The 13,564-nt window shown below is 45.7% G+C and overlaps 4 protein-coding genes across 4 annotated transcripts; 3 read left to right on the top strand and 1 right to left on the bottom strand.

Annotated features, from left to right (window-relative positions):
* Window positions 1-255: 255 nt before the first annotated feature.
* Window positions 256-1,928, top strand: N7457_005430 (aldehyde dehydrogenase family protein; the record flags this gene model as incomplete). Its single annotated transcript, XM_057176475.1, has 4 exons — window positions 256-314; window positions 380-1,581; window positions 1,647-1,716; window positions 1,778-1,928. The coding sequence occupies 4 exons, from the start codon at window positions 256-258 to the stop codon at window positions 1,926-1,928; spliced, it is 1,482 nt and encodes a 493-aa protein (XP_057030777.1).
* A 1,113-nt stretch (window positions 1,929-3,041) lies between these two features.
* Window positions 3,042-5,000, top strand: N7457_005431 (uncharacterized protein; the record flags this gene model as incomplete). Its single annotated transcript, XM_057176476.1, has 1 exon — window positions 3,042-5,000. One exon carries the CDS (start codon window positions 3,042-3,044, stop codon window positions 4,998-5,000), a length of 1,959 nt encoding a protein of 652 aa, XP_057030778.1.
* A 587-nt stretch (window positions 5,001-5,587) lies between these two features.
* Window positions 5,588-6,584, bottom strand: N7457_005432 (SDR family oxidoreductase; the record flags this gene model as incomplete). Its single annotated transcript, XM_057176477.1, has 4 exons — window positions 5,588-5,778; window positions 5,843-6,159; window positions 6,224-6,492; window positions 6,543-6,584. The coding sequence occupies 4 exons, from the start codon at window positions 6,582-6,584 to the stop codon at window positions 5,588-5,590; spliced, it is 819 nt and encodes a 272-aa protein (XP_057030779.1).
* Window positions 6,585-8,867: 2,283 nt separating this feature from the next.
* On the top strand, window positions 8,868-9,842 carry N7457_005433 (uncharacterized protein; the record flags this gene model as incomplete). Its single annotated transcript, XM_057176478.1, has 3 exons — window positions 8,868-8,941; window positions 9,098-9,158; window positions 9,723-9,842. 3 exons carry the CDS (start codon window positions 8,868-8,870, stop codon window positions 9,840-9,842), a joined length of 255 nt encoding a protein of 84 aa, XP_057030780.1.
* Window positions 9,843-13,564: the final 3,722 nt, after the last annotated feature.

The raw sequence follows: 13,564 nt of genomic DNA on the forward strand, positions 1-13,564 counted from the left end.
ACGCTTTCAGATCCCGACTAGTGCTGATCTTTCGGACGAAAGGAACTCTAAATCGAAGGACACCACCGGGGAAAATGCGCTGCTACCCCAGACAGCGAAAAACAACGGGCCGGTCTTTATCGACCTGGGGCTTCCCCCGCATTCCGCACCGCCGATGAGAACCGCGCGGCCCCTTCCCAGAAGCTATATAACAGTCCCGATTATATCTCCTCTTCTCATCATTCTATATCATCAACAAACTCTCATTCTGCAATCATGTCACTCTTCCAGCACATCGAAACCCCTGTTATCACATATGAGCAGCCTTTGGGACTGTAAGTTCGTCCAGACAATAAGAAATATCATCTTATCTAGGCAATGATCTGACAAAACCCATCAGGTTTATCAACAATGAGTTCGTCAAGGGCGTGGAAGGGAAAACCTTCGAGACTATCAACCCTCATAACGAGAAGTCTATTGTAGCCGTACACGAGGGGACAGCAAAGGATGTCGATATTGCTGTGAAAGTTGCTCGCGATGCACTGAACGGAGAGTGGAAGCAAGTCACACCATCTGAGCGTGATCGTCTCCTCACTCGTCTAGCAGACTTACTGGAACGCGATATCGAAATCTTGGCCGCTATCGAAGCCCTCGATAATGGCAAGGGTGTGACAATGGCTAAAAACGATGTTAACGCCTCCGCGGGGTGCATACGCTACTATGGTGGCTGGTCAGACAAGATTTTTGGCCAAACGATTGACACCGATACCAATAGCTTGACCTATACCCGCCATGAACCAGTGGGCGTCTGTGGCCAAATTATTCCGTGGAACTTCCCGCTTCTGATGTTTGCCTGGAAAATTGGCCCTGCTCTTGCTACGGGAAATACCATCGTTATGAAAACGGCTGAGCAGACACCTCTTTCGGCGCTTTATGTGGCTAAGCTTATCAAAGAAGTGGGATTCCCCCCTGGCGTGGTGAATGTTATTTCAGGATTCGGAAGAACTGCAGGCGCGGCGATTGCCTCGCATATGGATATTGATAAGGTCGCTTTCACTGGGTCGACCCTGGTTGGTCGTCAGATCATGAAAGCAGCGGCAGACAGCAATTTGAAGAAGGTAACCCTGGAACTAGGTGGCAAGTCACCAAACATCATTCTTCCAGATGCAAACTTGGAGGAAGCTATCGAATGGGTCAACCTAGGCATTTTCTTCAATCATGGACAGTGCTGCTGTGCAGGCTCGCGCATTCTTGTTCACGAAGCTATTTATGACGAGTTCCTACAGCTTTTCAAGAAGCGAGCAGAGCAAAATAAGGTCGGAGACCCGTTCCATGCAGAGACCTTCCAGGGACCGCAGGTGTCGCAGGTCCAATATGACCGGATCATGACCTATATCGAGGAGGCAAAGGGTGCAGGAGCCAAGGTAGTCACAGGTGGCGACCGTCATGGCACCGAAGGATACTACATCCAACCCACAATCTTTGCTGATGTACACGAGCACATGACAATTGTGAAGGAAGAGGTCTTCGGACCTGTGTGCACGGTACAGAAGGTCCACAGTGAAGAGGAGGCTATTCAGGTGGCCAATACCACAAACTACGGTAACTACTACGCTGGCTCACTTTCAATCTGGTTCCCGCGATCTGACTTGATTGATCAAACATAGGCTTGGCCGCCGCTGTCCATACCACGAATATCAACACTGCCATCAGAGTATCAAACGCCATCAAAGCAGGGTGAGTCAATTTCAACACCAAAGTAGGTCTCATGGATCGGCTGACGTATCTCTCGCGATAGAACTGTGTGGGTCAACAATTACAACACCCTTCACTACCAAATGCCATTTGGTGGCTTCAAAGAATCGGGATTGGGCCGAGAGCTTGGATCATATGCTCTAGACAACTACACTGAGGTGAAGACCGTCCGTGTGCACCTGTCCCGGGCGTAAGCCTGAAATAGCTGGAAGGATTTCAATTGTTTTTACTCCGTACGTTTCAATCAATAGCATGTAGCGCCTGCTCGCTTCTTTTTTCCTACGTCGTATCCACATCCGGCACACACAACCGTGGGAAGTCGTGTATGATTGGCTCGGTACAACAATTCACCGACAATTTTCTCAGGATTCGAGGCACATCGTCTCAAAAAGATACCACGTTGTGCGCTGTAGCGTAAGATTAGCCGTTAATATCCCGTCATGCACTTTTCGTACCTGTTTGTTCAAGTCACCACAGTTATTTTGGTATAGAACCGGCCTCGTATGATCTGAATTACACACCTCCGTACTCCGTATATAGCTAGATGTAGCATGCCATCTCGGTTGGTGAACCAATTATAGTTCCACTGGGCCGAAAAGGAGTCGTGCCGGTGCCGGGCGCCAGCTTACCCCGGCTTACCCCACCTCCGCAGAGTTCACGTGAAACCCCCAGGGACTGGGAATGTTGATCTGGGGAGATCATGGTACTTTTCGTGACTCCCCTGCATATTGGTGTCGAAGCATTTCTCCCTCGTCACCACTCACTAACCCCCAATACTACATCCAATAATTCCCCATGGAAGACCCCCGCCGACGCCAGCTGCATAGCTGTGATCCATGTCGCAAGGGCAAAAGAGGCTGCGACGCACCTGTTTGTTAACAGATATCTATGACATTGATGGCGAAGGCTGACTCCTATGCTCAGAAAGACCGACAAAGAACCACATTCAGTTCTTGTTCGAACTGCATGCGATGGAAAAAAGAGTGCACATTCAATTGGATCAACTCGAAGCGAGTAGACTCAAGAGAGATTCGCAGGCGAATAAAATCCCACAACCTAAACACAACAAGCGTGCACTCTAGTGGTGAAGCCCTTGATAATTTACTGCACTCTTCACAAGGCTATCTTACGAACCTGGGAGAATTGCTCAGCCCCCCGAGACCTCAGATTACGCCTCATCCTCGCCCTCGTCGCACCAGGAAAATCACATTCCTGTGGCATTTCCCGTCCATAATGCAAGAGTTAGCCAAACCCAACCATTCCCTTGGACAGTGAGCATTCCATGTGGTTTGCCAACAACTAGCTCAATGCCTCATGGATCTCCGGATTCCTCTGTGGAATCCGATGCCCAGAGTGGACTTTTTGACCTGCCAGCAACTTCGGTCGAGACCTCGTACAGCTTGCTCCCACAACGCGGATATGCACCTACCCCCAATCTCATATCAACGGTTCCGGCGTGGAAACAGACCCAACAAAAAGATCCCTCCGATTCCGCGTCTGATCAGAGCTCAAAGACAACTCCACCATGGAGCTTTTGCATTGCTTCCGAAAACGCAGCTAAGCAGAATGCCCGTGCGACCATGTCACGCAACTTGATCCGCATATACCACGACAGCTTGGAGAATGCTTTGTCATGCTGGCTGACAGAGCACAATTGCCCTTACAGCGACTCGATCAGCCAAGTGGTTCCTCGCCGAGAGATGAAAGAATGGGGTCCGAATTGGTCAAATAGGATGTGTATTCGCGTCTGTCAGCTGGATCGCGTATCTTCTTCATTACGAGGCAGAGCCTTAAGTGCAGAAGAAGACATGAAAGCCGCCCGAGCGCTTCATTTGGCAATTATGTCATTTGCATCGCAGTGGACGCAACATGCACAAAGGGGCGCTGGTGCATCGGTTCCCTCGGCAATCGACCAGGATGAGAGATCAATCCGACGGAAAGTCTGGAATGAAGCACGACACGCTTTGGACAACTCGAGCAGCATTCCATCTTTTCGTATTGCTTTTGCAAATGTAATCTTTTCTTTGACGCAAAGCCCGCTGGACAAAGAACAGGATGCAGGCTTGAATGAGCTTTTGGAAAATGATCGTGCACCAATATTTCTGGAAACAGCCAACCGTCAAATATTCACTTTTTGGCACAAGTTCACGAGAATGCAGCGAGAAGCTACTTCCAAAACGAGGGAGCTTGGAAGAAGTCCCATAGACCCAACCACGGCGAACGCTCGGGGGATGCCACAACCGTCAGAACCTCTACAACTCGAGCCACTTCTGACTAGCCAAGAGCACCGCACCACACTAAGTCTCATGTTCTGGTTGGGTGTTATGTTCGATAGCCTAAGCGCTGCGATGTATCAGCGCCCTTTGGTTGTGTCGGATGAGGATAGCCAAATTTCTTCGTCGTCACCCCCAATAGCCCAACCCGCAGATCAAGTTTGTATTAGTGACTGGGATAAAATCAACCGACACGAGAAACCGGACGTGTGGGGTGATTTCTTCCTTCGCTCCTCGATAGCACGTCATGAATCGAACCAAATTCCGCTGAGGTGGCCATGCTCCTACGAAGAAGCTGCATCCATACTTTCAGAGGCAACGCCTGTCAAGGTTCTACTCTACCGTCGAGTCACACAGCTCCAAACCCTTGTCTACCGAGGGGCAAGTCCTGATCATCTGGAAGGTGTCATCCAGAAGACCCTCCTGGTCTACCAACACTGGGATTCCACATACCAGGGGTTCATGTTCGATTGCGTCACCAATCATGAACTGCTTCCTTCTCGCATACAGTCATGGTATGTCATCCTCGACGGCCACTGGCACCTCGCCGTGATGCTGTTTGCAGACGTGCTAGAGAACATCGACAAATGCAGACTCGGTTCTGATGCTGCGCGTGAGGCGCGGCGAGTTACGCACTTGATTTCTACTCTCAGAACGGAAAATGCATTGGCAGTCGGTGGACTTGCCCGGGCGTCAATACAAGGGCATGACTCGTTCATGAATCGTCATTTCCATGATTCTCTCAGTGAAGTGGCTTTCCTAGTCGAGCCGTGGACAGCGGTACTAGTTCATTCTTTTGCCAAGGCAGGATACATCTTGCTAGAAAATTTGGACATCTCTGCAGATCAAAATGTGTATACTGAGTGTCTACGGCAGAATTGTGAGTTCTCAATTCGTGCGCTCCAATATCTCGGCAGAAAGTCCGATATGGCCTTTTTGGTGGCTCGGAATCTGTCAAAATCTTTAGAGGCAAATTTAGCCTCGTCATCGTGAGAAGGGAAATTGGACAAATTTGACCGTTGGTTCTTTTAACACTACAATAACAGGTGTTGGAGAAGAGCACGCAAGAAGTAATTGCAACATCGGAAAGAACCCCCCGGATGATTCATGCGAATGAGTTGGTCAGAAACTAGCCATTCGTCGTTCGTTCATTTTTCACATTCACTGAGGCATTATTGTTTCTCTTACATGTGGGGCTTACGGAGATTTTAACAGATTCTAGGCTATCAGATTCTTGCTTTCACTATAATCTGGGCGAAAATAACTCGATCCAAATGAGCAACTACAGACTAGTAAGAATTTTCGGGAATTTTCATTCAAATATAATTAATTCCGCATATCTATGTAGCTATACGCCAGAACTACTCTTCAAAGAGGTGATTAAACTGTCTAATCCGCTTCCTCACAGCTGCAAAGATGATCCCACTTAGCTGGAATGGGCAGATCACTAGCTGATCTCAGTCTATCTTTTTCTCTCATTGAGAAACTTGATGAGACCTGTCTGGTTTCTCGGCATCTACACGATGCCACTAAGCCTGAAATACGCGGATCCGGTGGGTTTGGATGATGGAGCCCCGGGCTTATAACCACTGCTTATTTCCAAGATGTGAGACAAATGCACCACCGAACCCATCCTCAATGCTAGCCTTCTCCCAGGTTGACCTGACATGTCGGATAGATTCTTCCGGGGTGATCGGGCCCTTGAAGTGAGGCGCATATTTCACGAGCTTGCCCATGAATTCTGTCAAGCCCTCTATCTCTTCTGGAGTGGCTGTGGATATGCATTAATAAAACGTTCAGATATCACAATCTTGATGATAAGAAGAGATACTTACGATCCGTGTGGCGGCCCACTTCCACTAGCCCTGGACTGATGCTCATGAAAAGCACACCGTCTTTCTTGTATTGCGCGTTGAACTTAGCCACAATGATGTTCATGGCGGCCTTGGAGGCAGAGTACAAAGCACCAAGATCCACCTCGCAATCGTTGGTTAGGTTGAGGTCGGCCATACCGGTGGAAATGGTAATAATCTTCTTGACCGTGCCTTTCAGGACAAGAGGGAGGAAGAGGTGGAAGAGGTGGATATTGCCGATGACATTGGTGTCAAAGAGCTGCGATGAAACAGCATCTACTTCCTCGACCTTTTCACTCCTGTTAAACACAACGCGTTAGCAACGGACTGCGTCCGGCATTATCCAGAGGAAAGTAGACCCACAATGCGCCGATGGGTCCAAACCCGTCCAAGGAAGACACCAAACCTGCATTAGCCACCAGGTAGTCGATGCCACGCTCGCCAACAATCTTGGTTGTGTCGGCAGCGGCTTGCTTTAGGCTGGCGTATTTGGTGAGGTCTCCGTGCAAGATGTGGATGTTAGGGCGGTCACCTAATTCCGCAGCTATCTTCTTCTCGGTGGCAGCTGTATCGCGGACCAGACCGATAACCACGTTCTTCTGATCCTCGGAGATCTGCCTAAGGAATTCGAACTAGACTTCATTAGGTAAAGAAAAGTGTGTCGCGTAGAAGGTATACATACCCCTAGTCCCTTGGACACCCCAGTGATAACGTAAATGGACATCTCGGCTAATAAAGTTGGAGGAATTGCGTTTGTTTATGATACAGCTAAGAGATATTATTTCATTTTATAGTTCAGTCAGTTTCATAGAGAAGCAACCAGAAACTACCTTATCTAAACCATGGAGGTATGGAGCCAGGTGGAGGTATGCCAGTTTGATTACCAATACGGAGTAGAATGGGGGCGGAAAACCCTTTGTTTATTAAGCTCGGTGCTGGTTTAAAGGCTATCTCCGTAGGCCCCGAAGGAGCCTGAAGGATCGTGCTTGCATTAAGGGGTTACTTTTACGTTATTAAGGGGCTATATAGCCCTCTAACCTCGCTTAATATTACCATACAAGATATCTCACATATACAATATAGTAGAATGGCCTGAAACACACTTGGCAAACATTCAATTGAATCAACCCCGCCGTTCAGATCAAGAGTATCAAGATGATTTGAAATCGAAAAAGAATTAGCGCAGTCAACGGTGTTCAGTGTGGGTACGTCGTGGATGTGACTCTGAGTATGGCACAAATGCACCTATCAAGGTCTCTGTCAGTAATCCAGATATTCTAGTTCTCAGTTTTCTGCCAGCTTGAATTCTAACTGAAATTGACCCCTGAGCGCTATACAACTTTGTAAAAGACCATTCGCGAATGGGGCACCGTCATCGTTACCGTGGGTATCTGGTGGGCTAGTAGCTATATTATCGTAGTGACGCTAAAGCCATTCCCAAAAGGACCTGCGGGGAAGAAAGAACAGGTATTGAAGCACGTACGATAGAAGCCTGCTTATATCTTATGATGAGCAGTACTAGACAGTAATTTGCGAGGGTGTTTCTGCGAACAACGAAGATCAACATGGCCGGTCTCGTGCTGGAGAGTACTCCATATTTTACAGAAGGGCATCAACCCAGGCCGTCACACAGAAATGCACAGTTTGACTGGCACTGAGCAACTCGAAGCAAAATTAAAAAACCTTGGCATCTGAAAACTGACGTGCGTAAAGTGCGACTAGATAGGGCGAGGAATCGATCAATGCCGTGAAGCGTTGATCAAAGCTATTGACATCGGCAAGTACATTCACAGCGGCGGCTACAGATAGAATTATGGATAAAATGATAACACGGACAGTCTATTGAGAGATTCATTGGTGATGGGACGTATGAATTGAGGGAAACGAGTGGTATAGATTGATTAGGGGAGAGCCTATCTCTGGAAACTAGGTAGGATTACTCTGGGTTGCAGCTTGAGCACTAAGGCTCTCTAAACATGCAGTAATATGTAAGGTCGGATTATAGGTCATCCTATGTTTTCATCTAATATTTCTAGGTTGCCCATGATTTGACGTGGCCTCGCTCCAAACCGAAACAAACATGGTTTCATGTGGACATTGTAGATGGCTACACCCAGGCGGCACTCGGGGAAGATTATCAACAAGAGGTCATTATCCGACAAACTTGACATGTCAGAGTTGTTTATTGTAGAGTTGTGAGAGTGCTTCGGTTATCGATGAAGGAAGATATGACAGTTCTGAAATGCTTGGGGATAGTTTTGAAAGAAACATTTGTTCTTACTTGTTATGCACTTTTTGTTATAAGAACACATAGTAACGGTGCCATGGTCTAGTGGTATGACGACACATTGTGGTTATCGCCAGGTTCCTGGTTATGAACATCTTCTGTGTTAGCCCCGGTTCGATTCCGGGTGGCGCCATATTTTTACACCCTTGATTCTTTGTCCTACTTTTTAGTCTAGCCTATGTATGGCTGGTTAAACCAAATGGCCTCTACGTCTACCAGGTTTTTTTTACACTGATCATTAAAAGGGCTTTTTTATCACGACCATCAATCATCCCCTAGGGCCTATAAGAAACGCTTACCATCTGTAAGGGCAAGTGGGCCTAATACCACTTCCACAAAACTACGAAAAATAATGGTAGCGCATTTACCAAAAGAGCCATTATGACAACCAAACGGGTCATGTCAGGTTTCTAACTTTCCAACTTAAATACCCCAGACACACAAAATACAGGATAAGACGCACCTTCAATCCCAGGTGGGCTTGTGACACCATCTATCCAGTCTTCCCTCTCGTTTGATTTATTTTTCTTCTTTATACATACATCGTATCCTGTTTGAAGTCCACTCTTTTATTAGTTCAAGACCTAGCAGGTAACACAAACCTACATATATTTAGCATGGAACGGTCGGTAGTATCTCTCTATTATTATCAGGCCTGCCATGATACTAGATCACTTTGATAGCGAATAAGGAGGGCAAGGAGCAAAAATGTGCAAAAATATGGCGCCACCCGGAATCGAACCGGGGCTAACACAGAAGAGGTTCATAACCAGGGACCTGGCGATAACCACAATGTGTCGTCATACCACTAGACCATGGCACCGTTTCTATGTTGACTAAGCGCAGTAATTACCCTAAGATCAATAAAGGATGAGAGCGAAGCCAAAAGCATAAAAAATGGCGCCACCCGGAATCGAACCGGGGCTAACACAGAAAATGTTTACAACCAGAAACCTGGTGATAACCACAATGTGTCGTCATACCACTAGACCATGGCACCGTATTGATATCGTAAGCAGCTCTTAATCACTAGAATACTGACAATGAGAAAGTACAAAACAGGAATAAACGTTTAAAAACTTAGCACCACCTAGAATGACTAAGGCTAAGACAGGGAATGTTTATTTAGAACAATCCATAATGTATCGTCATACCATTAGGCAATATTTCCTTTTCTATATTTACTAAGCGTAGTCTTCAACAATACAAGCAAGAAAAAACAAGGGCAAATTGCCAAAAGCATAAAAATATGGCGCCACCCGGAATCGAACCGGGGCTAACACAGAAGATGTTTACAACCAGGAACCTGGTAATAACCACAATGTGTCGTCATACCACTAGACCATGGCACCGTTTCTATGTTGACTAAGCCGCTATTTGCAATTAGGTAGAAGTGATAACAAGATAAAAGCGGAATACCAAAAGTATATTAGCGCCGGAAAAACTAGGGCTAATACTAGAAATGTTTGCAACCACAAGATATGGTCATTCATACTACTAGACTGTGGCATCGCTTCTATATCTTACTAAGCATTATAGTTACTTGATATCGAAGCAGAAGTAAAACAAAAGCAGAAGGGCAAAAGAGCAAAAGAGCAAAAAGATGGCGCCACCCGGAATCGAACCGGGGCTAACACAGAAAATGTTCACAACCATACAAATGATTATAACCACAATGTGTCGTCATACCACTAGACCATGGCACCAGAAAGCTGATATTTGGTCAAATTGATATCTCATATACGCTCAAAGTACATACAGCGGGCTCTCGGATTGATGCGAATACCTATCGGCCTTGTTGTACAGTATATATCTGACACCACTATCCTGTGTCACAATAAAAGAACATTTCTGTCCCGGGAAGCTCGCCTGAATGCCATACAGATTGAACTTTTTGTGCCAAGTGGCATTGGTGACATGGTTTGACAGACTGGGTCTTGGTCGGAATTCAGAATCGCTAATCTGATGCTCACTATCTCGGATCAGATTTGTTAACCAGCTGGCGGATTGTGCTAATGACATTTAGCTTTTAGCTGATAAGCGATAGTCTTGCTGCGTTCTGCTCTTTGACATTTAATATCAGTTATTGTCGACCCACACTGTATACATGACCGGGTGGACTCAGCCTTGGGCTTTTCATGCAGTGTTACGAATCATATGGGCTTCGATAAGTAATTTATAGTGATGGGCGAATTTGTTGATTCGGCCGTGAGCGGCGGGTTCAAGCTTGCTGTCGTCGCTATTCTTATACCGCATTGTCATTATATACTTTGCTGTAGTTGAGAAATATATAGTCCAGTTCTGTGGAAAGTGAATTCCACATAGAATAAGAAAGGTGTATGATAAGGGGAAAGGCGAAGAATAAAGATTAAAAGGGAGTTTATATGGTCTTGATTGGAACAGACAAGAAACCGGCTAGTGGATGGTTCAACTTAAAACCTAGTATATATAATTGGTAATTGCTTGTCCTTTTATGCATATTCTGAATTGGTTGATAGTTGAGTCCATTTAAGAGATTTTATACTTAAGTTCCGTGAAACATAGGACAGAAATCTTGCTAGGTATCATCTAGGTATTTCTATAGGAGCAGAAAAGCAATTCCCCCCTAGCGGATTACTAGAATTTACCTACAAGTTTAGATATCACACTATAATACTGATTGATGGTGTAGTGTTGCTGAAAATAGGCATCTCGGATGCCAGGTTAAGCTCCCCGGTTGTCAAAAACCCAGTATACTCAACGCCAGTGCGTATAACAGTATATTGTGAGATTTTATTTGATCTGCAGAAGTGCAGATGAATAATTTTGGCTGTATGATCGGATTGGTCGTCATTCGGAACTTTGCTCTCCAGGAGCATCCTCAGTGACAAACGCTTTGCGTGCGGATCCTCGTCGTTATATATTATGGAGAAGATGTGTCTGATATCGAGTAAACGAAAGCTATAGGTGATGTATTTAAATCTTCTAGAACACCACGCGTTTAATGATATTATCTTCAATTTCTTTCCGGCTTGCGTGAAGTGCGTGGACCAGAGACCAAAGTAAATGAATGGGTTGGGTTGATATACGTTGTATGTGTACGGGTACACGAAACCAATATTTCCTAGCAATACAAGCTAGCGACCCGGCGATTAAACCGAAGGATGGAATATTCAAATGCTAAAAGAATTTGGATCTGAAACAACAAAACTTGCCTGGTGCACCTGTCCGGCTAGGTCATGGATCCTCCGGCGGCTTAGACAGATATATCGGCCTGGGAGGGCTTTTTATCTATCGATTCCCCAATAATTTGTAAACAGGATTGCATCTTCATCGAAAAGACAAAGGCGATTAAATAGTACGTCATATAAGGTTTGTTCGATATAACAGCTTGCCCTACAACTAGTATAGTCGAGTTGGCGCAAGAACATATACAGAAATTTGTGGTAGTCATGAGAAACACCACTACCGAAGTTTTAGAATTGAATCTTTTTTTAACGGGGCTAAATATATATTGCAGCTTACACTATCATCTTTGGGATACTGGCCCGGGAGCATCACATCGAAGATATTTGATGGTTTTCATTGCCGGGATATAGACAGCCATCGATACGATGTTATTCTAGCTCAACAAAGAGGACTGCATTTCCGAGATTGGACCAAATTGAAGAGATAGGCGTGTGTTTCCGAATATATCAGACAGGAAGGTGAGTTGCTTCACTGGATCAGGTATTATAAGCCTGTTCCGTCTTTCTCCCTCATCTCATAGAGTGGGGTACTGTGCACGACGAGCTTACTGTCGTGAACATTTCCTTCCATAAAAGGTGCCAAAGTCCAATACTTACATACTGATATAGCTATAAATGAAGGACTTTGAGCCTCGTGTCTTGGAACATAACTCTCATCCTGCTTCATGATCAATGGCTTAGTAAATGTCAGGTTTAGAGTCCGACAGATCCAACAATACCCCTAGCATGAATCATAGAGGAAGGGCACAAACTGGGCCTTCTTATCCAAAGATGGTGATTGCCGGAGGATCCCTGCATATTCAAACAAATTATCTAGGTACATTCGGGATGGTCGGGTGGGGTGTTGCAGATGATATTTCGGATGGATTGTAGCGTGCCATGATAACTATCCCGGTCATCGCGTATTTATTGTCGGCGTCGGGGAGCGCGGCTGTAAAAATAACAGACACTATAGAAGTTCCGTGAAGGCAATGTATCGGCTAAAATCAAAATAGATAGAGCTTGACTGGCCATAGAGATAAGGGCTAGCAAATGGAGCCTGGATTTCAACAGAAGGGAAGAGGCAACCAGGCAGTATATGGGACCTCTGACATGAACGCGAAAGATTGGGTTTCAAAAGAAAAGGCGTATCTACAGAAGCTTCGGATACGGTGTAAGCGGAGCTGACGATGAAAAGGACATTAGGTATCTTAGCCAACTCTGTCGCTGGTGTCAATGTCATACTTAATTAGCAGCTGGTGGATGAACATTAGCGAAACATCGGGAATATTTCAAAGTATTGTTTGGATTGGTCATATGAATATGCTCTGTTTGCTCCCTGGCCTCCTTCTCTAGTCGTCCTTCTTCTATAGCACATCATCAAGAGACTGTGTCTTTCCCTGACCAGTCTTTCCAGCGTAGATCTCCATCAATTATAAGGCTTAAAATGCCTTTCAAATTCGCTTAAAAATGTCTCGGATGGAACAGCTTTTCCCAAAGACCCAACAGGTGAAGCAAAGCAATCTCAGTCACTATGTATAAGAACATGTCACAAAACCCCAAAAGCAAATTATCCTCGACCCAGACAATCTCTCTGCATATCTGAATATCTTAAATTGTCGAGGGATACCGGTGCAAGCATAATTGAATTGGTAGCTGAGTTGGTAGTCGGGAAGCTACCTGGAATGATCGATCCAGCCCAGAAATGTCCAGGAGGTTGTAGTGGTATGGAGACGTGATGTGGCCCCGAAGATGAGGGTGTCAGTGCGGGAGCAGATGTCGGTGGCTGAATACCTTCGTGCTGCTTTTGAGAAATTGTCGGTTTTGGAGGTGATGCTTTCATATCAAGGTGTTGTGGCAGTTCTGGCTTGAGTTGCCCGGAAGGATGCTCTGAGGGACCGGGCTCGCGCTCTTGACTTTCAATACTTCTCTTGCTGCCAACTGAATGCCGAGTTTTTGAATGTGCGTGAAGGCTATCTTTTCGATTGAAGGATCTTTTGCAATCGGGGAACACACAAGGAAACGACCTTGGAGAGACATGCTGACGCTCAATGTGCCGCATCAACGATGCCTTTCTCGAAAATGTGCCAGTGTATTGGCAATCCCTCCATTCGCATTTAAAAGCCTTTTGCAAACCTGTATTCAAATTTAGTTCGAGGTGTAATATTGCAGATAATTTCTTTGGGGAGTACTTGGTTAAACCCGGAAAAC

Source organism: Penicillium paradoxum (assembly GCF_028828445.1).
Source record: "Penicillium paradoxum strain IBT 22861 chromosome Unknown utg000005l_segment0_segment0, whole genome shotgun sequence".
In the NCBI taxonomy this organism is placed as follows: domain Eukaryota; kingdom Fungi; phylum Ascomycota; class Eurotiomycetes; order Eurotiales; family Aspergillaceae; genus Penicillium; species Penicillium paradoxum.